The 27176-nt window shown below is 40.1% G+C and overlaps 1 protein-coding gene across 3 annotated transcripts in view; it reads right to left on the reverse strand.

Annotated features, from left to right (window-relative positions):
- The window catches only part of PSD3 (pleckstrin and Sec7 domain containing 3), a 525397-nt gene that overhangs the window by 455627 nt on the left and 42594 nt on the right, over positions 1 to 27176 (reverse strand). For all 3 annotated transcript variants that reach the window (XM_055144428.1, XM_012935700.2, XM_055144411.1), the window contains exon 2: positions 4910 to 5018. In XM_055144428.1, the coding sequence (XP_055000403.1) occupies positions 4910 to 5018 (109 nt within the window). The remainder of the gene's footprint in view (positions 1 to 4909; positions 5019 to 27176) is intronic.

Raw genomic sequence — 27176 nt, forward strand, 5'->3', positions numbered from 1 at the left:
GTGATAAGGCGTAAATGAAGCGAAGCATCATTTACAAGGTTGGGGACTGGGGAGGTGGGAGGGGGCGGCGGGTATACTGGGGGGGTTGGTGATGGAAGATGGGCACTGGTGAAGGGAAGGGTGTTTGAGAATTGTATAACCGACATAATCCTGAGAACTATGTAACCCTCCACATGGTGATTCAATAAAAAAAATAAAAAAAAAAAAAAAAAAAAGAAAATAAAAACATAAACAAGCAAATGTGACTATGTAAAAGTTAAAAGCTTCCACAGAGAGGCGCTCTCCACCCAGATGAGTTCCGGAGCGGCCTCACAAGAAACAGCTCCTCTGCTCCTAAAAGACTATGATCCCAGAGGCCTACTAACCACTTTTGGCACCCAGTGGCTTCTTACAGGACTGCATCTAGATCTGTGAACAGAGCTACAACCCCATGCCACCCTGGGAGGGGAGAGGTTTTTCTCTCTTGGCCTTTTCTTTCGGCAACTTCTGGCAGAAATCTCTCTGGACTTAATTACTAAAGTATCAGAAATCCAAAACCGCGCGGCTGCTGTTGCAGCCACACAAGCTCATATTCTTCATTCTCAGCAATGGAAAACAAACTATCAAATGATGCCTATTCAACAGGTTTGATTGTTGGGGAAAAATTCCAAATAACAATAGTCAGTTCTCTGTTGAAATATTGAATGTATTCAAAGTATAGAGAGAATAAATCATTAGCCACACAGGTTGGGGGGAGGGGGGTATACTAGGGTTCTTGGTGGTGGAGCATGGGCAATGGTGAAGGGATGGGGGTTTGATCATTGTATAACTGAGACTTAAACCTGAAAGTTTTGTAACTTTTTTCATGGTGATTCAATAAAAAAATAAAAATTTAAAAAATTAAAAATTTAAAAATTTAAAAGTAAAACAATCAGAAAGTTGAAAAATAATAAATAAATAAAAGCTTTCACAGAGAAAAAAATGCCTAAAATAAAAATACACTCCACTAGCAGGAGAAAATATTCACATTGTACATAGGACAAAGGAATAATTTTCAAGATGAGCATTAACAAAATTAAAAACAAAACGTCCACATAAAATGGGAAGAGTAAATGAACAAATATTTCCTTAAAGACAAATGACAAACAAGTATATTTTTAAAACTACTCCTTATCACTTATCATCAGGAAAGTACAAATATAAAAAATATTGAGATAACATCTCACATGAGTCAGATTGGCACTCATTTAAAAAAAAATAAGAAAAGAAACAGAAATGGCATGAATATGGTGGAACCTTCATCCACTGTTGGTGGGAACATTGCCTGGTTTAACCTCATTGGGAAACAATTTGTACACTTCCAAAAAAACTACAAATTGAGCTGTCACATGACCCAGCATTTTCCATTTTCAACATCTAACCCAAGTGTCCCAACACACTACTTCAAAAAGACATTTGTGCCCTGTGTTCATTGCAGCACAACAGCCAAAATCTGGAAATAGTGCAATGCCTAACAATTGATTATGGGATTAAGAAATCTTGGTGTCCAATGGAATTATTACTAAGCTGTAAGGAAATATAAAGTCATATAATTTGCTATCATGTGGATAGAACTAGAGTGTATAAAACTGAGTGATGTCAATGAAAGGAGAGGGTCAGATAGATGATAATTTTCTCATCACTGTCACTATCACTGTCATCCTGTTGTTCATCAATTTGCTTGAGTGGGCACCAGTAATGTCTCCATTGTGAGACTTGTTACTGTTTTGGGCATATTGAATAGGCCACAGGTAGCCTGCTAGGCTCTGCCGTGCAGGCAGGATACTCTCAGTAGCTTTCCCGTCTCTCTGAGAGGGATGGCAGAATCGAATCCGGGTTGGCCGTGTGCAAGGCAAACACCCTACCCGCTGTGCTATCACTCCAGCCCCAATTTTTCTCATATGTTGGATAAATGACACACTGGAAAGAAACAATAAATGGCCTAAAACAATAGAACTAGAAACTTGGTCTACAGAATTGCACTTAAGGGAGTCAGAAATGGGGGAGCAGGATGGACAGATCCCGAGACACGATGGAAGAAAGTGGGTATTCTGGTGAAGCATGTTGTGTTGGAATGATTTATCCATGAAATTATCATTGACAGTATTGTCAATCACCATATATCATTAAAAATGGGACCACTGGGACCATAGAAATAGTACAGCAAGTAGGACACTTGCCTTGTATGTGTTTAAACTGGATTCGATGCCTAGCACCCCATATGGTCCCCGTGAACACTGCCAAGAGCCAGGAGTAAGTATTGAGCACTGCTGCATTTGGCCCAACATCCCCCCATGGGGAAAAAAAACTGAAGAAAAAAGAATGGAAACAAATGTTTGCAGGGAGAGGTGGAGATGCAGTGAAAAGAAACACACATTATTGGTGGGACTGCTATTTGATTCATCTTTGTGGAAAATAAAACTGAAAACTTCTCAAAAATTTTAGATTATAACTACCATATGATCCTCCTTGTCATTTACTTCAAGAATATTAAATCATTAATCCATAAAGATATATGTAAACCTATACTATTAACATATTATTTTTTCACAATAACCACGATTTGAAAACAATCCAAGTGCCCAACAACAGATGAGTGGATAATAAAATTGTGGTATATCACAAGGAAATAATACTCAGCTAATAGATGAACGCTTGCAACCTAGATGAAAATGGAGAGCATCATACTAAGTGAAGTGGAAAGGATAAAGAAATACCAGGTGGCCAATCATCTGTTTTCGGGCACTCTGGTTTTTAAACTCTGGTATATTTACACAATGGAATACTACGTAGCTGTCAGAAAACATGAAGTCATGAAATTTGCATATAAGTGGATCAACATGGAAAGTATCATGCTGAGTGAAATGAGTCAGAAAGAAAGAGACAGACATAGAAAGATCGCACTCATATGTGGAATATAAAGTAGCTGAGAGGTACAAGCTTACAATGTTGTGATTCCTGACAGACATTTCTCTGGACTTAGTTACTAAAATACTAAAATACAGAAATCCAAAACTATGCTGCTGCTGGTGCGGCCTCCTGACCTCATATCTCTTCATTCTCAGCAATGGAAAACAAATTGCCAAATGCTTTCTTTTCAGCAGATCGACTTTAGGGGGGAGAAACTCCAAATCAATAATAGTGAATTTTTTGTTTAAATATTGAATGTAATCAAAGTAAAGTGAAAGTAAAGTGAAATTTACCAGTTACACATGCGGGGTGGGGGGCTGGGGAGGTGGGGGAATGGGGGGAGGTATATCGTGATTCTTGGTGGTAGAATATGTGCACTGGTGAAGGGATGGGTGTTTGAGCATTGTATAACTAAGACTTTAACCTGAAAGCTTTGTAACTTTCCACATGGTGAATCAATAAAAGAATTAAAAAAAAAAAAGAAATACCAGGTGGTCTCAATTATATGTGGAATATAAAAAAATAAAGCAAGATTATACACAATCCTCAATGGAAACAAATCCTGACATATTACCAACAGAACAGCAAACTGAAGACACAAAGCTAGTGAGAAGGGTGAGAAGGGTGCTAAAGAAAGTACTGTGAGAAACTACGGAACATTTATGCAAGGAATACTATGCAAACACCACGAAAAATTATGTCATTAAATTTTCTTATAAATGGATAGACATGAAAAGTATCATGCTAAGAGAAATGAGTCAGAAGGAGAGGGACATACATAGAATGATTGCACTCACTTGCAGTATATAAAAAGCAATATGAAACTAACACTCAAGGGCAGCAGAAATGAGGACTAGGAGGACTGGCCCGTTGATGGAAGCTAGCCAGAAGTGAAGTGGGGGTGGTGGAGAGGGCAGTTAGGATAGAGGAGGTACGAGAATGAGATATTTAGAATTAAATATTCTGGACAACGCAATGTTGAAAGTAGGTTATTCATCATAAGTTTTTAGTATCTGTACTAAAAACCATAATACACACACACAAAAAGAGAGAGAGAAAAAAAACAGTGCCTGTCAAAGAAGCACAGACTGGTGGCGGTAGAGGGGGAGTAGATGGAAGGAAACTGGAGACAATGGTGATGGGAAATGTATACAAATAAAGGAATGGGTGTTGGAATATTATATAATAGAAACCAAATCATAAACAACTTTTGTAATTGTGTATCTCATGATGATATTAAAAGGAGGGAGTGAGAGAAAGAAAGAACTTTGGAACAGCATAGAGGTTTTTAACACTCTGGTGGTAAGGATGGTGAAGCAGCACTGCATGTAAAAACCAGTTCTATTATTGAAAGCACTATAAACCATATTATACCAATTAAAAATAACTTTTTTAAGTAGAAATTGTATTTAAAGATCAGAAATCTAATAGTGATTAGTATAGTAATAACAGTAGCAAAAAATATTATGACATTTTACAAGCCATACAAGTACTTATGAAATGTTTATATATGTCAGTATACTTAATCTTCATGAGTTATGAGACATATTACTAAAAATCTGATCTAAAGATGAGAAAACCAAGGCCCAAGAAAACAGGATTAACTTAGTCATATATCTCATAAGTCACAAGTCCAAAACTCAAGCTCAGGAAATTAGACGATCGAGCCTAGGTCTGTAAGCAATATTCTCATCCTGCAACTCTCTGTAATATCAATATATGACTTCAAAGGGAAGGTAATATGTCCTTTATCTTTACTAATAGAATAATTTCATTCTTCCTACCTTTGTGAAATCTGCTCAATCTAATTACCCATCAGAACAATCCCTCTAAAATGAACTCAGAAATATTAGATGTCACTCAGACAGTTCTAGAAAATGTCAAGTCAGCTCTTGCTTTGAAAAATACTCAGCTATAGAGATAGAAAATTTCAGTGGCACTTAGTATGTTTTCCGAAAGACAAATATAGGGAAATACTTACTATTATCTGGAGTTATCTCTTCAGATCTTCCAAATAAAAATTCATATTTGGCTTTAGCAACACTCTGGGAATGTGCTGATGCATGGCTAACCGAAAGAAAAGCCTCTGCCTGCAAAATTAGAAGAAATAAAAAATATTGTTAAAAACATAACATAAAGTAAACCATCAATATAACAGATAAGCAGTGATGACATAGTTACTGGATAGAATACTACAAAAGCATTAAAAAATGAAGCATAGGGGCTGGAGCGATAGCACAGTGGGTAGGGCGTTTGCCTTGCACACAGCTGACCCGGGTTTGATTCCCAACATCCCATATCGTCCCCTGAGCACCGCCAGGGGTAATTCCTGCGTGCAGAGCCAGTAGTAACCCCTGTGCATCACTGGGTGTGACCAAAAAAACAAAACAAAAAAAAGAAGAAGCAGCATAGGGGCCTGAGAGAAAGTATAGTAGATAAGGCATTTACCTTGCACTTGACTAACCCAACACCCAGGAGTGATCCCTGAGTCTGCCAGGAGTAAACCCTGAGCACTTTTGAATAACCAAATATCCAAAATAAGAAGAAGAAGAACAACTGTCACTGTCATCCCGTTGCTCATCGATTTGTTCAAGTGGGCACCAGTAATGTCTCTCATTGAGAGACTTATTATTACTGTGTTTGGCATATCCAATACGCACAGGTAGCTTGCCAGGCTCTGTCAAGAGGGCTCAATACTCTCGGTAGCTTGCCGGGCTCTCCGAGAGGGGAGGAGGAATCGAACTCGGGTCTGCTGCATGAAAGGCAAAAGCCCAACCGCTGTGCTATCACTCCAGCCCTAAGAACAACAATTATAAAAATTAAAATGAAGCATAAAACTAAGAACACAGGATAATTACTGCAGCTTACAATATAAAAACAAAACATGGAAATTTATAGGGAATAACAAAAATATAAACTTGATTAAAGATTATGATGGGTTTTTTTTTTTCATTTAGTTTCTGTTATTTTTGTTTGGAAGGCAATACCCAGAGAAGTTCAAAGGTTACTCCTGGTTCTGAGCTCAGGAATTAATCCTGGTGGTGCTCAGGTGACCATATATATGGAAGCTGGGGCTCAAAGCCAGGTCAGCGGCTTACAAGGCAAGCATCTAGTCCGTATATTGTCTCTCTACCTGTGTACTATGGTGGGTTTTTTCAATTAAGTCTATGTCACTTTTCTACAATTGGAAAACATTATTTTATACTTAAATGTATTACCTTCCAGCCAATTGTCACTATCCAAAACCCCTGGGAAAAATATTGCTATGTGTGGGTTCAGCTAAAATATGCCAAGGAAAAATTCCTTTCCCCAAAAGAGACCACATTTGTGTATAATCAGGAATCACAATCCACCAAAAAGGACTTAAAAGAAAGTACAAGTAATCCATCTATATTAATTGCGCTAAATTTAAACATCTGTCCCAATATCCCATGGAATTCCTAAATGTTTCTATTTGAAATAAAAACTATAAAAGTAACCTTTCTACCAAAATATTCAGCAATTCCTCCTTTCTGAACTAAGAGTAATTAGTAGCAAATGAAAATACAAATTTCCCTTTGTACAATCAGAGAGACATGCTTCTGACTCTTCACCCTGAATTTAAAAACTAACCAGGATTCAGATATAACCCACAGTATTTCCAACCTCTTATTATGAGACATGATCTTGCCTCATGATTGAGCAGTAATTCTGTTTACAGGAGAGAGCATGAAGGGTTTTGGCAACAACAAGGCAACTACTTCAAAGAGAAAAAGTTTATGACTTCTATTACTTCCTACAGAGCAACAATACTGACAGTACTGAGGAGCACTCAGGGTATGATTTATTCCACCAACCCTCTGTAGACTGGTTCAGTGAGCAGGTCTTTGTTCTTCTATAACAATATCAAAGAGGTAGTCGGTACAATTTTAAGACACCAGTTTCTTAAAATAGCTAGAATCATTTAATGTTAAAAGAAAAAATGTCTTTTGCTTAATAGCCACAAGTTATTGATCACACTTTTTACCAACTGAGGGGGTGTGTTAATTTTTGAATGTATTTAGGGAGCATCAGGATAATAAAAGATAAACTTGCATCCAATTTAGGTAGGGTGCTAGGAAAGATTTCCCTGAGAAAATTATACTCACATATAATTTCTGTGAAGAAACTAAAGAAAGAAACATCCATCTAAGCAGAGGAAGGGTATAAAAACAAGTGTTTTAATGTATGGAATGACTAGGCTATCTAAATAACTGAAAGAAGGCTAATGTGGTCACAATACAGTGGTGAATGAGCAAATTTAGAGACACATCAGGAGAAAGAAGGAACAACGGAAGGGAAACAGCTGCCAAGACATGGTGTGGAGGTCAAGAAAAAGATTAACAGAAAGTCATGAAAATGGTTTCAAAAGACAGTAATTTGTTAACATTTTTAGAGCTTATAGTTGTTATAGAGAACAAAAAATAAAGGGTATAAAGAAGCACGGACAACATTAGGAATATCCAAATGAGAGAGTATTCAAGTTTAGATTTCTGTGAATGGAAATAGGTAGAAGTAGGTTAAATTGAAATACATACTATAGGGACAATCTATACATTTTTTTTTTTTACAAACTGATTTAAGGGATGAAAAAAAACTGTGTTTTTACAATTGTTTTCAGGACAGGAATTATTTCAATAAATATTGTATTTATTGCTCAGAGCAATCTATGAGGTAGGAACTGCTATCATTCCAGGATCATAGGTTAAAATAAAAATGAAGAAACATGCAAGTATTTTCCCAAAATTATAGAGCTATTAAATTATGAATCCTATATTCAAAGTACAAATCTGAAACCCATGACCAGAGGATTACTCCCAGCAATACAACTTGAGAAACTAGGAAAGTAATGAGATAAGCACAACTGGAGAAGCAATATTCTTAACACTGTTTTCCATCATAGCAACTTTTATGTCAGAATATTTCTCCAAAAAGGCAAGTGCAAGTATTACATGAAGCTGTGTTTTACCATTGTGTAAGTTAGAGAATTTTCACCCACTTAAGCTGAAATTTAGTGGTTATTTCAATATAACAAAAAATATGGTATTATTCTCAGTAAATATAAGTTTATTAGAATAAAAATTAGTCATTTACACAATGTCACCATGAAAAAATGAAGTAATGAAATTCGCTTATAAATGGATGGACACAGAGTATCATGCTGAGTGAAATGAGTCAGAAGGAGAGGGACAGACATAGGGTGATTGCTTTCCTTATATCTCATTTGGGAGATAGAAAAAGTCATAATATGAGACTAATATTCAAGGACATTAGAAACAAGGCCAGAAGGATTGGTCCATATTGGAAGCTTGCCTCAAGCTAGGAGAAGGTAGCTGGGATAGAGAAGGGACCACTATGACTCTGATAGTTCTGATAGTTCTCTGATCCATGATCAGTCTGGATAAGAACTGCATGCTAAAAGTAGGTAAAGGAACAAGCACAATAATCTCTTAAGTACTTGTATTTCAAACCATAATGTCCAAAAGGGGGGAGAGAGAGAGAGAGAGACAGAGAGAGAGACAGAGAGAAAGAGAGAGAGAGGGAAAAGTGCCTGCCACAGAGATAGGGTGTGGGGTGGGGGTGCAGCAGAGAGCAGGAGGGAAACTGGGGACATTGACTGTGGATTGCATACACTGGTGGAGGGACAGGTATTGGAATATTATATGACTGAAATCCAATCATGACCAGCTTTGTAACTATGTTCTCATGGTGATTCAATTTTTAAAAATTAATCATTTTATTTATTTTTGGGAAAAGGAAGACTCCTGAGATCCCTGGGGCGACTCTGAGATTCTTGATCAGCCTCCCAAATCCCTGGGGCCCTTTGGGCTTTTAAGCTGCCAGTCTTCAGAGATGCAGAGGAGGAGGCCCCGTAGGGGATCTGAGGGGTGAGAGCTGGGCCTGCATCCTGAGGGGAGCCGAGATGCTGAGGACATGGCACAAATGCTGTTCTGAGCCAGCAAACCAGGTGGATGCCCAAGCCCACGAGCCTTCCTCCACAGTGGGTGGTGACTGTTCCCCAGCTCCTGCCCCAGCCCCTGCCCAGTTCCCACACTGAGGAACTGTCTGGGGCCAAAGTTATGCTAGTAGTTAGCAACCAGGCAGCACTGGGATGGTAGATTCTGCCAGAACTCAGGACCCCCTGCGCAGCCATGAACATTCCACAGAGCCAACACCCTGGGCCATGGCGGGAAAGAGCCGAAAGGTGGAATAAAGCCCAATCTGCCGTCTGTGTGAATGTTCCAGAGGAAGGCAGCGTATTGGCCAGTTGTGTTGGCAGGGCATCCAGCCTCCCGTAGGGCATCTGAGCTAGATGCCTCGGAAACTGGTGGCCTCTGCTCCTTAGAGGGCCCTGGTGGCTACTGGATGGCTTACAAAGGTCTGGGCGTCGCTGCAAGGTGGAGCAGCCTGGGGGTGAGGCCTGATGACCTTTGGGAATAACTGTCTCAGCTCAGAGACTGGAAATGGAAGTTCCTGGATCACCCCCGAGCCAGCTGTCGAGGACTCTGGCTGCAGGCAGCTGGTAGATCTCATGGGTGGCAGATATGCTGTAATGTTCATGGGTACCTGGACCCCCAGCTCTAGGCCTCACAGTCATCCCAGTTCGTCAGAGCTCAGCTAGGGTGGGGTGTTCAGACTCACCGCTGCCCCCCACCTCCACGCCACCCTGCAGGACAGCTAGGTTGTTTGAGCTTGGATCTGGGGTCAGGATTTTTTCCTCCGATTTAAATATGTGGTGGTGGCGGCTTGCTCAGTCTGGCCATGGTTTCCCCAGCATCCTTCTGTCCCCCAGATTCAGGGATTCTCCAGAGTTTTTACTGTAGGGGCTACTGGACATAGCTAATGAGCAATGGGTTGAGCATGTCACCTGCCAGAGGTGTCAGCATTTGTCCTTTGAGGAACCATCAGAATTTTCATCTAGGGGGTGGGGCACAGAGCTCTGAAGAAACCCATAGCCCCGCTGGGCATCACTGGACACCTCCTGACAAGTATCCAGGGGCACCCTTCTGTTTCCTGATTGATTCTAGAATGCCGATTAAATGTCTTAAGATGGTCTCAAAAAAAAAAAAAAAAAGAGCAAAGGACATAGTGCTACTAGGGTCCACCAGTGATTCAGTGCTGCTGAATCTCCACCAGTTACCTGACAACCCTGGCAATGCTGAGGGCCTCCAGGGGTGTGTCTAGAGGTGTTCAAGGGACCATGCTGGGGCTCAGGCAGGGATCTGCTGCATGCAAGGCAAGAGTCTTAAGTCCTAAATCAGTCACATCAAATAACAGCCACTATAGATATCATGAAACATTGTTTATGTTCATCTATGCTTTGAAATGTTAATTATCATACCCACCACTAAACCTTATTTTTATTAAAATATACACGTAAGATTTCTATAAAAAATTATTAAAAAATCATAAAATTTATAAAAACATCATTTCTTATAAAATCTCCAAAGTGCATTAAATGTATTCTGGCAATGAATCTATGACCAAAGCTGTTAAAGCAGGAAGAGACAGTACAGCAATTAAGGTGCTTGTCTTGAATGTAATCAACCAGAGATCTATCTCTGGCACCAGATAACTGAGTACAGAACCAGGAGTAAGCCCTGAGAATAGCTAGGTGTGGCCCACAAAATAGATAACAACAAAAACAGTATTTTTTAATATATAATTTTAGAATTCACTCAGCTTATAATTCAGTAGGTCTGGAATATTTGGTCTGAGAACTTGCATTTTCCAACAATTTCCCTAGTGAAGTTGAAATTGTTGTTGCAAGGACCAAATGTTATGAACCATAGCTTGACATCAAAGCTTAACATACTACATATTTGAATCACCTGAGAATCTTACTAAAATACCTAAAAGGTCTAGAGTGGGGCACTAGAACTCTTACTCCTAAAGAAATTTCCCATGGATACTGATGCTGACCCACATAACCCTAGTTTAGGCTTGAAAGTGTGTTACAATTAATGCAGATTCTCATAGAAAAGACACTGTAGGTGGTCACACCTGGTTCTTTGTTTAGTGGCTGGTGCTGGAGGGACTATACAGTATGTGAATTTGAACCACTGTTGTGATGCCATCTGTATGCAAGGCAAGTGCCTTAACCTCTGCACTATCCCTCTAGCCTGAGAACATTTTTTTTTCCTTTTTGGGTCACACCCATCAACGCTCAGGGGATACTCCTGGCTCTGCACTCAGGAATTACTCCCAGCGGTGCTTGGGGGACCATATGGGATGCCGGGGATCGAACCCAGGTTGGCCGCGTGCAAGGCAAACACTCTACCCACTGTACTATGGCTCTGGCCCCTGAGAAAATTTCTGGGAGGTACATTTCACACAGGAGTAAAAATCCCAAAAGAACTCACTCTCATAAAGTGCCCCATAAGCCCAAGATTCATTTTCATCCCTTTGATTCTAAGGCAACTAGGTCAGACTCAATGGAAGGGCCAAAGGATGTGCTATGTGGGCCCTATGGTGGACGAATTACCTGGGCCACCCCAGAAGTGCTCAGGAGCTTATGGAACTGCACCCAAGGATATTCATGTGGTGACAGGGATGGAACCAGTGTTGGGTACATGCAATCTAATACCTGTACTATTTATCCAGTTCTATTTATTTATTCTTAAACTCTGAGTCCCACTAATGTATCCTCTTCACATGCTAAAGGTTATAAATCTTTACCCTCTAACAGTTTCTGAAGGTATTTGAAAATTTATATTTACAATAATAAATATTTATAAATAAATAAATTTATAAATAAATATTTATATTTATAAATAAATATATAAATGTTTATAAATAAATAAATTTATATTTACAATAATAAATATTAATGAAAGACCTATATAACTTAACACTACCTTTTTGTTCTGCATTACTAATTGAATAACACAAAACTTTTTGTTTTATCAAGTGATTTTGGAAATTAAGTCCTATTAATAATATCAATATAAACTAACATTAGCAAACAAACTGTCAATCCCAGCTGATACTGGCACTTCAACTTTGTTACTGATAAGTGTTAATCAAATTTATCTCTATGGGTTCTTTCTAGTCCTAAAGCATAATGACTCTTCATACTTGAGTGTCCCTCACAAATATTTAAGAAAAAAATTACATAAATCTTTTGTTATAAGATTATAAAGACATGATAATAAAAATTTATAATGACATGATAAATCCAAAATTTAAAGACACTAGTATACCTTTGAGTATATGGGACAAATTAAATCTCAATTTTATAATTTGCAAAGCTTCCAAAATTTTCAAAGAATTTTCACTTATTATTCGGCTCTCTAAATGTAGCTAATTATAATTAATTTTAGAAAAACAATTATTACTCATGTAAAGTAATTCTTTTGATTTTACAAAACTTTCTTAAGAAAAAGAACAGAAAGCTATAAGGAGGCTTAAAAATTAAAGTAACTTTCTGTTGATATGGTAGAGAAGGATGAGGCACAGTCTAAGAAGGATGAGAGTACATAAAGAAGAATGTCACACTCCTAAGTTCTGAGCATTTCCATTTCAGTAGATGTTCAAGTATTGCAAGATTCTTTAGTAAAGTTGATTAATATAAAATATTTCAGATCAGAAAGATTAAAAACTCAAGAGCATAAAACATTTGACATCTCACTAAAACTTACGGATTATAACATTCACACTGAACATGCAGTCATATCAAATCCCCACTGCTTCCATCTCCTAGGAGAAGTCAGACCCACACAAACAAGGGAGTGCACATACCAAGTCAAGTGCAAGCAAGGTCTAGGCAAACTTTGCACTAAAGAAGCTGAAAATGAAATGCTTCCATGTTATGAGGTGAATTGTGCCACGAAAATATTCCTAAAATGAAATCTTAACTCCCTGAGACATAACTTCTTAGGGACCAGATCTTTAAGGGTGATTACAACAAAATAATTTGGTGTCAGTCCTAATCCAATATGAATGGTATCATTATAAAAACAAGAACTACTGCAACACAGACACACACAAAGAGAAGGCATAGGAAGACAAAGGGAGAAGGCATTCATCTGCAAACAAGGAGAATGATCTCAAAAGAAATGGTCTTGCTGACACCTTGACTTTGAACTTCTATGTTCCAGATCCAGGAGACCATAATTTTTCTGTCAATGCCACCCAGCCCGTGGTACTTTATGGCAACCGAGCAAACTGATATGTAAGGGAAAGCTAAAAGAAGTAAAGATCAAAATGGAAGCAGTAAAGGATATAGATAATCTAAGTCCTGTCAAAGAGTCACAGAAACAATCCAAGTTTGGGTAAAAACAAAAACCCTCAAAGCCCAAGAAAAGGGGAAAGACAGGAGAAGAGTAGTTAAAACAAACAGGGTTGAGGCACATATCTCCCTAATACCAAAAATAAAGACACCACTAAAACAGAAAACTACAGGCCAATATTCCTAATGAACACAGATGCAAAGACCCTCAACAAAATATTAGCAAACAGAATCCAACAGCTCATCAAAAAGATGATACAATACGACCAAGTGGGACTCATCCCGGGGATACAAGGATGGTTTAACATCCTTCAGAAATCAATCAACATAATCCATCATATCAACAAAACAAAGCATAAAAATCATATGATCATATCAATAGATGCGAAGAAAACATTTGACAAAATCCAACACCCGTTTATGATGAAAACTCTCACCAAAATGGGTTCTGAAGGAAATTTCCTCAATATAGTCAAAGGCATCTACCACAAACCTATGGCAAGCATAATCCTCAATAGGGAAAAACTAAGAGCCTTCCCTCTAAGATCAGGGACAAGACAAGGATGCCCACTCTCCCCACTTCTCTTCAATAGAGCACTGGAAGTACTTGTAATAGCGGTTAGGCAAGAAAAAGATAGTAAGGACATCCAGATAGGAATAGGAAAGGAAGAAATCAAGCTATCACTATTCACAGATGATATGACACCATATTTAGAGAACCCCAAAGTCTCCACCAAGAAACACTTAGAGACAATAGACTTGTACAGTAAATTCGCAGGCTATAAAATCAATACCCAAAAGTCTATGGTTTTCCTATATGCAAATAATGAGACAGAGGAAAGTGACATGAAAAAAACAATCCCATTCACAATCATGCCCCAGAAAATCAAGTACCTCGGAATCAGCTTAGCTAAGGAGATAAAGGACCTGTACAAAGAAAACTGCAAAATTCTGCTTCAAGAAATAAAAGAGGACATGAGGAAATGGAAACATATCCCTGCTCATGAATAGGGAGAATTAACATTGTCAAAATGGTCATACTCCCCAAAGCATTATACAGATTCAATGAGATCCCTATAAGGATACCCATGAAATTCTTCAAAGAAATGGATCAAACATTCCTGAAGTTCATACGGAGCAACAAACCCCCACAATAGCTAAAGCAATTCTTGGGAAGAAGAAGATGGGAGGCATCACCCTCCCAAACCTCAAACTCTACTACAAAGTAGTTGTAATTATAACAGTATGGTACTGGAACAGAGGCAGAGCCACAGACCAGTGGAACAGGGTTGAATATCCTTACACACATCCTCAAATACAGGATCAGCTAATCTTTGATAAGGGAACAAGAAATGTGAAGTGGAGCAAGGGAAGCCTCTTTAACAAATGGTGCTGACAAAACTAGATGGCCACATGCAAAAAACTGGGCTCAGACCTCTACCTATAACCATGCACAAACATCAAATCAAAATGGATTAAAGACCTCAACATCAGACCGGAATCCATAAGGTACACTGAAGACAAAATCGGCAAAACCCTCTACAACATTGAAGCTAAAGGAATCTTCAAAGATGCACCACTGACCAACCAAGTGGAAACAGAGACAAACAAATGGGACTATCTTAAACTAAAAAGCTTCTGCTCATCAAAAGATAGTGACCAGAATACAAAGACAATCTACAGAATGGAAAAGGATATTCACCCATCTGATAAAGGGTTGATATCAACAGTTGAAAGAATGAAGGCTTATACATTGGGTAGAATTTTCAAAGTCGCTTGTCTGAAGGACAACAGGTACTATTCAGGGAAAGGATACCTCAGGATACCATAGTGCAAATGGGATAGGCTCTTGTTTACAGTTCACCATATGTAACAAAGCTTATGTTTCTCACACCCAGTCTGTGAAATGCTGGGGTACTAGTGTTTACCTAGAAGGGATTTCTAAAGTTTTCTCTACAAAACGCAACAAAGAAAGGCCAAGATAATGAAATCAGGAACAAGTAACAAATAGCCTAAGGAAACCCTCCTGCAAACTGAGCACTTCCAATTACTTATTTAAATCAAACTAGTACATTACATTCCTTACCTTTTATGAATGTGACTTTTTAATTATATACCAGTTATTTTTTAAGTATCTATCCGGGTTTTTCTTTTGCTTCTTCGTGATTAAATTCAGACTATGCATCTTTAGCAAAAAAAAAAAAAAAAAACACAAAAATGATGCTTTGCTTTGCACATATTTAGTGATTCATGATTTTAATTCATTCCATTCTAAATATGCTTAATTTCACTTGATAGACTTCTCCACCATCAACTTAAATCTTTTAGTAAACGATTCGCTAGTGGAGGGAAAAAAAACAGATACAATGTAAATATCCTGTTCCTAATGAAATGTTTAATTCACAAATTCATTTTACCACCATGACCTGAATTTACTATTTTATTCAATGGACTACAATGTACTATTGTACATTTAAATGCACAAATTTCAGCTTGGGCATATTTCTAGCTGGCTTCCATGACTTTGGATAGCACTGTAGCACTGTTGTCCCACTGTTCACCGATTTACTCGAATGGGCACCAGTAACATCTCCATTGTGAGACTTGTTACTGTTTTTTGGTAGATTGAATACACCATGGGTTGCTGTGCAGGTGGGATACCCTTGGTAGCTTGCCGAGGCCTCTAAGAGGGATGGAGGAATTGAACCTGGGGCGTCCACGTGCAAGGCAAACGCCCTACCCACTGTGCTACTGCTCCAGTCTTACATCTTCATTATTCTCTAAGGATTTTTTTTTATCTTCCCCCTGGAGACAACTGTTCCTTTGTTTGGGTTTATAAAAGAAACGAGAGGCCAGGGAAGATACTGCAGGGATCAGATGCTACCTTGCACAGAAAACATCCGGGTTCTATTCTCAGAACCTTGATACCTTGATTCCTGCAATGAGTGATCCCTGAGCACTGTAGCCATAAGTCCTGAGCACCATCATGTATGGCCCGACAACCAAAAAAAAAATCTAAAGCAAAAGTTGAAAAGAGGCCGCGGCTCGGGGCTTCTCCTGAAGCCCCTGCCTGGCACCTTTCCGCCGCCGCCATCGAATCCTGACCAATCCCCACTCTGCTGCTTAGGGGCGTGTCCTCATCTCAGGGGGCGTGGCCTAAAAAGTGGGCGTGGCCTCTTTCCGGAGCTGCCAACACTAACGCGGCCGCAGTTTTTTTTTTTTTTTTTTTTAACATTCCATGACTTCTCCTTTGGCCACAATTGATAGAATTCATTCCTTCAAAGAACTCCCTGAGGTCCTCCCTTTTCCCCACTTCCCGCTGCCGTCTGCGTCTCCCGAGTTTCTGAAGTCACTCCCTGCTCGCCCGGCGCACCCCGTCTCCCGAACCGGCTTGTAACTGCGCACGTCCCCCCCATCAACAGGAAGACACTGGGGGCGTGGCCTGTGTCTTAGTGGGCGTGGCCTAAAGTGGGCGTGGCCTCCTCTCAGAGCGGCCAACGCTAACGCGGCCGCAGTTATTCTTTGCTACCTCAGCTCAATCCGTATTGTGTATTCCTTTGAAAACTCACTTTTGCGATCTCAAACATTTACGCAAATATAGCCATTAGCTTAGGCTGACACTATAAAAGCTATCAGTGAATAAGGGAAGGTTAGCACAATCAGAGCCCCTTCTTCCCACGAAAAGGAAGAGGAATAAATAACTACAAGGTTCCAACTCTGCACTTCCGTGACAATATGAAGAAACAGCGAAAATCCCCTCCACGAAGAGAGGGAGAAGAAAAGATACTAGAAACCTAAAAAGAGTCTCCCAACATCTACGACCTCTCAGATAAACAATTCAGAGAGGAAATATGGAGGAGAGTCGACCTACTCCAAGCAACTATGGAACAGACATCCAATAAATTAAGGGAGGAGATGAATGAAGCGCTGGAACGGTCTACCAAGAAAATACAGGAAGAAATGAGAGCAGAAATGAGAGCAGAAATGAGAGCAGAAATTTCAAACCTTCGAACGGAAGTCTCACAAATAAAGGAATCGGTAAATGAAATAAAAATCTCACTAGATGCCCTCAACAGCAGAATGACTACAGCCGAAGACAGAATCAGCGAGCTTGAGGATGAGCTGCAGAAAGCTTACAGACAGCAACAAATAATGGCCAAAGACCTCAAAATGGCTATAGAGCGAATCAGAGCCCTGGGGGATGACTTCAAGAGGAACAACATAAGAATCATTGGAGTACCAGAACCACAGGGAAGTAACCCCAATGAAAAAAACATAGTCAAAGACATCATCACTAAGAAATTCCCAGAGCTGGAGAAGGCAGGCGTCCAGATACAAGAAGTCCGAAGAGTGCCAGCAAAAAGAGACCCAAATAAAAAGACTCCAAGGCATATCATAGTCAGAATGGCGGATGCTGTAGATAGAGACACAATTCTACAAGTAGCAAGGTCAAAGAGGGAAATCACATACAAAGGAGCACCCCTCAGATTTACGGCCGATCTGTCAGAAGAAACCCTCCGAGCCCGAAACAATGGTGGGACATAGTGAAAAAACTCAACGAAATGAATGCCTCACCAAGAATACTTTATCCGGCTAAACTCTCACTCAAACTAGAAGGAACCATACACTACTTCTCGGATAAACAACAGCTCAGGTCCTTCATAGACTCAAAACCAATCTTGAAAGAAGGTCTAAAGGGGCTACTGTAAGACAAGGAGGAGCCCCATAAGAACAACAAATCCCACAGAAAGATGACACAAAACCACATCACAATAATCTCTCTCAATGTCAATGGCCTAAATGCACCTATCAAGAGACACAGAGTGGCTAAATGGATCCGGAAATTAAACCCAACATTCTGTTGCCTGCAAGAAACACACCTGAACAAACAGAGTAAACATAGACTCAAAGTCAAAGGATGGAAAACAATCCTCCAAGCAAACAACCCCCTTAAAAAAGCTGGAGTGGCCATCCTGGTATCCGACAACATAGATTTCAGGATGAAAAAGATCAAAAGGGACAGCGAAGGTCATTTTCTGTTTATCAAGGGATATGTACAACAGGAAGAAATCACACTCTTAAACGTATATGCTCCTAACAAACGACCGGCTAAATATTTAAAACGACTCCTAACAGACTTCAAAGAGGACATCACTAACAGCACAATTGTAGTCGGAGACTTCAATACGGCCTTATCGCCTCTAGATAGATCCACAAGAACAAAACACAACAAGGAAACACTGACCCTGAATGAAGAAATTGAAGAGAGAGGCCTAATAGACCTATACAGGGCCTTACACCCCAAAAAGAAAGAATACACATTCTTTTCCAGTGCACATGGAACATTTTCAAAAATAGACCATGTACTGGGCCCCAGAACATACCTCAATAGAATCGGAAAAATAGAAATCGTATCAACCATCTTTTCAGACCACGATGCGCTGAAGATAGAAGCTAACCACCCACAAATACGGAAAATCAAATCAAACACCTGGAAATTAAACAATTCCATGTTGAACAATGAGTGGGTCAAGAAGGAAATCAAGGAAGAAATCGAAAGATACTTACAAACAAAGGAGAATGAAGACACGAGCTACCAAAACCTATGGGACGCAGCTAAAGCCGTGTTAAGGGGAAAATTTATAGCTCTCCAAGCATTCCTCAGGAAGGAAGAAAGGACCCACATAGATAGCTTGACTTCACGACTCAAGACCCTAGAAAAGGACCAGAAAAAGGACCCCAAACCAGACCGAAGGAAAGAAATAATAAAAATTAGAGCAGAAATTAATGACATCGAAACCAAAAAAACAATCCGAAAGATCAATGAAACAAAGAGTTGGTTCTTTGAGAAAATAAATAAGATTGATAAACCGCTAGCAAGTCTCACAAAGAAAGAAAGAGAGAAAACTCTAATAAATCGAATCAGAAATGAAAAGAGGGACATCATAACAGAAACCAGTGAGATTCAAAAGATCATTAGAGACTACTTTGAAGGTCTTTACGCCACAAAAAAGGAGAACCTAAAAGAAATGGATGGATTCCTTGATTCCTACAATCTCCCAAGACTGAAGAAAGAAGACCTGGAATACCTGAATAGACCCATCAATGTTAAGGAAATTGAAACGGTAATCAAAAACCTCCCCAAAAACAAAAGCCCAGGCCCAGATGGTTTCACTGGCGAATTCTTCCAAACATTTAAAGAAGACCTATTGCCTGTTTTCCTCAAACTTTTCCAGGAAATTGAAAAAACAGGAACTCTCCCAAACAGTTTCTATGAAGCACATATCTCCCTAATACCAAAAGCAAACAAAGACACCACTAAGAAAGAAAATTACAGACCAATTTCCCTGATGAACACCGATGCGAAGATCCTCAACAAAATACTAGCAAATAGGATCCAACAACTCATCAAAAAGATCATACATCACGACCAAGTGGGATTCATCCCAGGGATGCAAGGATGGTTTAACATTCGGAAATCAATCAACATAATCCAGCATATCAACAAAAGTAAAGATAAAAACCATATGATCATATCAATAGATGCAGAGAAAGCATTTGACAAGATCCAACATCCTTTCATGATGAAAACCCTCGCCAAAATGGGGTTTGGAGGAACTTTCCTCAAGATAGTCGAAGCCATCTATCACAAGCCTACGGCAAGCATTATCCTCAACGGGGAAAAACTAAGGGCCTTTCCTCTGAGATCAGGCACAAGACAAGGATGCCCACTCTCACCACTCCTCTTCAATATAGTACTGGAAGTACTTGCGATAGCTATTAGACAAGAAAAAGAGATTAAGGGCATCCAGATAGGAAGGGAAGAAATCAAACTCTCACTATTTGCAGACGACATGATACTATATCTAGAGAAGCCTAAAACCTCTACTAAGAAACTCTTAGAAACAATAGACTTATACAGTAAAGTTGCAGGCTACAAAATCAATACCCAAAAATCCATGGCCTTCATATATGCAAACAATGAGGCAGAGGAAAGGGACATGAAAAAAGCAATCCCATTCACAATCGTGCCCCAGAAAATCAGGTACCTCGGAATCAGCTTAACCAAGGAAGTAAAAGACCTTTCCAAAGAAAACTACATAACGCTACTCCATGAAATCAAAGAGGACATGAGGAAATGGAAACATATACCCTGCTCGTGGATAGGGAGAATCAATGTTGTCAAAATGGCAATACTCCCTAAAGCATTATACAGATTCAATGCGATCCCTATAAGTATACCCATGACATTCTTCAAAGAAATGGATCAAGCAATCCTAAAATTCATATGGAATAACAAACGTCCAAGGATAGCTAAAACAATTCTTGGGAAAAAGATGATGGGAGGCATCACCATCCCCAACCTCAAACTTTACTACAAAGCAGTAACAATTAAAACAGCATGGTACTGGAACAAAGGCAGAGCCGTAGACCAATGGAACAGGGTGGAATATCCCTACACACAACCCCAAATGTATGACCATCTAATCTTTGATAAGGGAGCAAGAGATGTGAAGTGGAGCAAGGAAAGCCTCTTTAACAAATGGTGCTGGCACAACTGGACAACCACATGCAAAAAAATGGGTTTAGACCTTGACCTGACACCATGCACAAAAGTCAGATCAAAATGGATTAAAGACCTCAACATTAGACCACAAACCATAAGGTACATTGAAGACAAGGTCGGCGAAACCCTCCACGATATTGAAGATAAAGGTATCTTCAAAGGTGACACGGAACTAAGCAATCTAGTAAAAACAGAGATCAACAAATGGGACTACATTAAACTAAAAAGCTTCTGCACTGCAAGAGATACAGTGACCAGAATACAAAGACTATCCACAGAATGGGAAAGGATATTTACACAATACCCATCAGATAAGGGGTTGATATCAATGGTATATAAAGCACTGGTTGAGCTCTACAAGAAGAAAACATCCAACCCCATCAAAAAATGGGGCAAAGAAATGAACAGAAACTTTACCAAGGAAGAAATACGAATGGCCAAAAGGCACATGAAAAAGTGCTCTACATCACTAATCATCAGAGAGATGCAGATCAAAACAACCATGAGATACCACCTCACACCACAGAGACTAGCACACATCCAAAAGAACAAAAGCAACCGCTGTTGGAGAGGATGTGGGGAGAAAGGGACCCTTCTTCACTGCTGGTGGGAATGCCGACTGGTTCAGCCCTTCTGGAAAACAATTTGGACGACTCTCAAAAAATTAGATATTGAATTCCCATTTGACCCAGCAATACCACTGCTGGGAATATATCCCAGAGAGGCAAAAAAGTACAATCGAAACAACATCTGCACATGTATGTTCATCGCAGCACTGTTTACAATAGCCAGAATCTGGAAAAAACCCGAATGCCCCAGAACGGATGACTGGTTGAGGAAACTTTGGTACATCTATACAATGGAATACTATGCAGCTGTTAGAAAAAAGGAGGTCAAGAATTTTGTAGTTAAGTGGATGGGCATGAAAAGTTTCATGCTGAGTGAAATGAGTCAGAAAGAGAGAGACAGACATAGAAAGATTGCACTCATCTATGGTATATAGAATAACAGAGTGGGAGACTAACACCCAAGAACTGTAGAAATAAGTACCAGGAGGTTGACCCCATGGCTTCGAGGCTGGCCTCACGTTCCGGGGAAAGGTCAACTCAGAGAAGCGATCACCAACTACATTGTAGTCGAAGGCCATGTGGGGGAAGGGAGTTGCGGGCTGAATGAGGGCTAGAGACTGAGCACAGCGGCCACTCAACACCTTTATTGCAAACCACAACAGCTAATTAGAGAGAGAAAACAGAAGGGAATGCCTTGCCACAGTGGCAGGGTGGGGTGGGGGGGAGATGGGATTGGGGAGGGTGGGAGGGACACTGGGTTTACGGGTGGTGGAGAATGGGCACTGGTGAAGGGATGGGTTCCCAAACTTTGTATGAGGGAAGTATAAGCACAAAAGTGTATAAATCTGTAACTGTACCCTCACGGTGATTCTCTAATTAAAAATAAATAAATTAAAAAAAAAAAAAGTTGAAAAGAAAAAAACTGGTCACATTTAGTGAAGAATGTTAATATTAAGATATAGGAGGGGGGGGAGGGTTCTACTCCAGGTGTTCTTTTGTGGATAGAGCTAAAGAAATTTCATGTGAGCATACACACACACACACACACACACACACACACACACACACATGTATCCACCCCAGATATCCATAAGATTCTGAAATCTATGGAAAGTGTCTATTGACCATGACTTTGAAGATATTATGCGATGCAGTTTCTTAGTATGAGAAAAATTTTCTAAATTACCCAGATGGACCAATATCAGAAACAAAAGAAAATCAAAGGAAAGTATAGTGAGAGAATAAGACAAAACTAGTATCCTGGTGGTTCCTCTCCAAATATCCAGCACAGTTATATATTTATGAAATCACAGTCCCTGAAAATGGACCTGATGCCAGAGAAACACCATCTTCATAGGGAAAGACTGTAGATAAACCAAACTATGAAAACTGTAACAACTTTATTCAGATCCCTAAGATTTCACTGATGAAAGGAGTTGCAATAGGAGGCCTTGCTTTGAAGACCCTCGGATTTTAAAGACATAAAGAAGCTGGTACTATGCATCAGTGACAAGAAACACTGCCAAGTGGGAACGCAGGAATGCTATTCTCCAAAGAGCAGTGGCTCACTGGGTAACATAAATCTGTGACTAGGTACTAGAGAGTGGACAGACTGCAGCAATGAGGGACACCATCAAGAGAACAGGGCTAAAAGAGGGCAATCCCTCAACCCTGCTATCAGCGGTATCTGAGGGCATCTTCCTCTGGTGACTAAAAACCTAAGCCTGTGACCCACAGAAGAGACTGGAATTTAAGAAAGAAAGGACAATGGGGGAGTCTGTGAGGGAGGTGACTGATGAGCATGTTGGGAGCTAAACTAGTTCTGCAATGGGCTTTTGTTATGCAAAACACTTGTTCCATTCAAGACACAGACCATCACTGGCATGTATTTGTTATGGGATTTAACCACTACTAATAAAAGACAAGTGCACCCACACTAAAAGTGATTTGGAAGGAAGATAATACTTTAGTGATGGTACCCATACTACACTTTGATGTGTCCTTCACTGGTTCCTAACTGCTATCAGAACTGCAGCCTGACCACAACACAAATCCACAGCCATTTTAGATGATTCCCCTGCTTGCATCCGTATGAAAGATTCTCCTTGCAGAACCTACAAGCCAAGATGAATGATAACCTGAAACAACTAGGAAAACCTTGACAGAAGATTTTTCGAAAAAAGAGAGGGTCCACTCAGTTAAAACAGAATTGTGAGAAATGCTTAAATTCGTGATACAATCTAAAAGCAACTATCCATTCCTCTGCCTCACCTTGTACTCTAATTCAGCACTAGAGTTTCAATCATCTCAAAAGATGCAGAGGCTTCAGTATTTAAGTCACCACGTAAATACTGAAAGTTATCACATAAATACTGAATAAATACAGTCACCACATCATCCAGAGAATATAACCAGACATATATTCTGCAATTTATAATCTGGATTATAAAAGCCTATCTAGAAAACTGAAACAAGAGCTGTTTTACTTCAACATAAAGAAGCTAACATATATTTAGCTTCAAAGTTAAAAGAATCAAATGAATCAAAGTGCCACAACTGATGACACAAGCACTTTTAATTATTTTAATGTTTGAGATCTTAGAGCAACTGAGTAGCAAGAAATAAAAGATTGGGGGCATGGTGCCACCAACAAGTCAGCCTATAACTGCAGAGCGAGTGCATCAGCAGCCTGATGGTGCCTTCAGACTTCCTGATACCCCAAAACTGCCGCTATGCCTTTGGTCGAACCCCAACAACTTGGGACCAAGTTTACCAAGAAATTAAACAGCCAGAAGTTAGGTATGTGGGAGCCTCACCCACAAAACAGCTCCGGCTCAACTATATAAACTCATTTATTAACCTTATTTCAGAGACCCATAAATCTCGAAAGAGATTAAAAGCCACAGTTAGGGCCAGCAGCATGACAAGCTGCAGGCGAGCTGGCATGCCCTGCAGGGCATATGCCAATAGTTTATTTCTGTGGAAAAGATGAAAACAAGGGTCATAATCCAGAGACACACAAACGAATCTACAAACCGAGCAGCTCACTGCAGAGATGCCTCCGGACTTTAAGACAGGCCAACTTCACCAGGGTGCCTCCGATGGGGGCAGGCATCATCCCTCCACCTGCCTGCCCTTAAAAGCCCCAACAGCCACCAACTTCCAGAACCCAATGAGAAGTGCAAGTACGTGGGTTCAGTGATGGCAAACTACAGGCCTCAAGGGATAGGGGATAGGCTGGTTCCTCTCATGCCCCTGTTCCCATGGGATTCTGAAGGTCACACCAATAAACTGCCTCTGGCTGCTACTTAAGCTCCTTAATAGCCATGATCCAGAGACTCACAAAAAAACCTCCAAACCAAGCAGCTCGCTGCAGGGATTTCTCCAGACCCTAATTATCTGGAATTTTGGAGTTCCAGGAGGACGTGGCCGCTCTCGTAGCCATGCAACATCTTAGGCTACTCATAATAAGCAATACAAAATAGAGTATGGGGAAAGACTGTCTGCTATAGAGGCAGGGGGAGGAGCAGGATGGGGATGACACTGGGGTTCTTGGTTGTGGAAGATGTGCACTGGTGGAGGGTTGGGTGATTGATCATTGTATGACTGAAACTCAAACAGAAAAGCTTAGTAACTATATCTTATGGTGATTAAAAAATAATAATGAAATTAAATTAATATTCTGAACAAAAGTAAGTAATGTAGAATTCATGCCCAATTCAATCAGCTCAATCAATGGCTAAATAAGTAGCAGTACTCCTACATAAAAATAAAAAAGAATAAAAGAATTCAAACTGGATGGCTCCCTGCAAAAAAAAATAAACTCTGACCTCTGTCTAATGCCAGGCACAAAAGTCAGGTCAAAGTGGATTAAAGACCTCAATATCAGACATGAATACATAAGGTCCACAGAGGAAAATGTAGGCAGAACTCTCCATGACATTGAAGCCAAAAGCATCTTTAAGGATGAAACAGACAGCACTGACCATTCAAGTGGAAGCAAATATAAACAAATGGGACTGTATCAAACTAAGAAGCGTCTGCACCTCTAAAGAAACAGTGACCAAAATACAGAAAAAGCCCACAGAATAGGAAAGAATATTTAACCAGTACCCATTTGATAAGGGATTAATATCCAGGACATACCAGACACTAGTAGAATTGTACAAGAAAAAAACCTCCAACCCCATCAAAAAATGGGGAGAAGAAATGAACAGAAGTATCCTGAAAAAGAAATGCAAGAGGCCAAAAGGCACATGAAAAAATGCTCCACATCACTAGTCATCAGGGAGATGCAAATCAAAACAACAATGAGATATCATCTCACACCACAGAGACTGGCACACATGCAAACAAACAAAAGTAACCAGTGCTGACGCGGATGTGGGAAAAAAAGGGACGCTCCTTCACTGTTGGTGGGAACGCCTACTAGTCCAGCCTTTCTGGAAAACAATATGGACAGTCCTTCAAAAACTAGAAATTGAGCTTGCATATGATCCTGTGGTACCACTTCTGGGAATATATCTCAAGGATGCAAAAAAGCACAGTAGAAATGACATCTGTACCTTTATGTTCATTGCAGCACTGTTCACAGCAGCCAAAATCTGGAAACAACCTGAGTGCCCTAGAACAGATGACTGGTTAAAGAAACTTTGGTACATCTACACAATGGAATACTATGCAGTTGTTAGGAGAGATGAAGTCATGAAATTTGCTTATAAACGGATAGACATGGAGAATAGCATGCTAAGTGAAGTGAGTTAGAAAGAGAGGGACAGACATAGAAAGACTGCACTCATTTGTGGAGTATAAAACAACATAACATGAGGCTGACACCCAAAGACAGTAGATATAAGGGTCAGGAAGACTGCTCCATAGCTGGAAGCCTGCCTCATGAGTGGAGGGGAGAAAGCAGCTGGAACAGAGAAGGGATCACTAAGAAAATGATGGCTGGAGAAATTGGTAAGGATGGGAGATGTGTGCTGAAAGTAGATAATGGACCGTGCCCTCAGCCCAGATGAGATCTAGAGCAGCTGTGCATGACTTGGCCCCTCTGCTCCTTAAAGACTGATCCAGGAGGTCTACTAACCCATTTTGGCACCCAGAGACTTATAGAAATGTACCTAGGCTGTGAGCTGAGCTACGACGGTATGCCGTCCGGGGAGGGGGAAGAATTTTCTCTCCCAACGCTTTCTTTCTACGGGGATGATAGCAGCGACAGGAGCAGCAGCGCCCAGGTGGCGTCCACCATTTTCTACGACTCACAACCCAGAGGTACGTCACACTTGTAGTGACGTAGCGTGCAAGAGATCATGGGATGGGGGGTTACCGGCACGCCCTCGGCCCAGATGAGATCCGGAGCAGCTGAGCACGACACAGCCCTTCTACTCCTTAAAGACTATGATCTGGGAGGTCTACTAACCCATTTTGGCATCCAGAGACTTATAGAAATGCATCTAGACTGTAAACTGAGCTAAAACAACAGAAATCCAAAACCTATAATCTTCATTTTCCCCAATGGAAAACAAACTATCAAATGATGCCTTTTCAGCAGGTTTGATTGTTGGGGGGAAATTCCAAATAATAATAGTTCTCTGTTAAAATATTGAATGTATCCAAAGTATAGAGAGAATAAAGTGAAGATCATTTGGCCACTCAGGTGCAGGGGGTGGGTGGGAGGGGGGTATATTGGGGTTCTTGGTGGGGGAACAGGTGCACTGGTGAGGGATGGGGGTTTGATCATTATATGACTGAGACTTAAACCTGAAAGCTTTGTAACTTTTGTCACGGTGATTCAATAAAATATTTTTTTTTAAAAAGTAGATAATGGACCAAACACGATAACCATTCAGTATCTGTATTG

The sequence above is a fragment of the Sorex araneus genome, chromosome 1, assembly GCF_027595985.1.
Source record: "Sorex araneus isolate mSorAra2 chromosome 1, mSorAra2.pri, whole genome shotgun sequence".
NCBI lineage: Eukaryota > Metazoa > Chordata > Mammalia > Eulipotyphla > Soricidae > Sorex > Sorex araneus.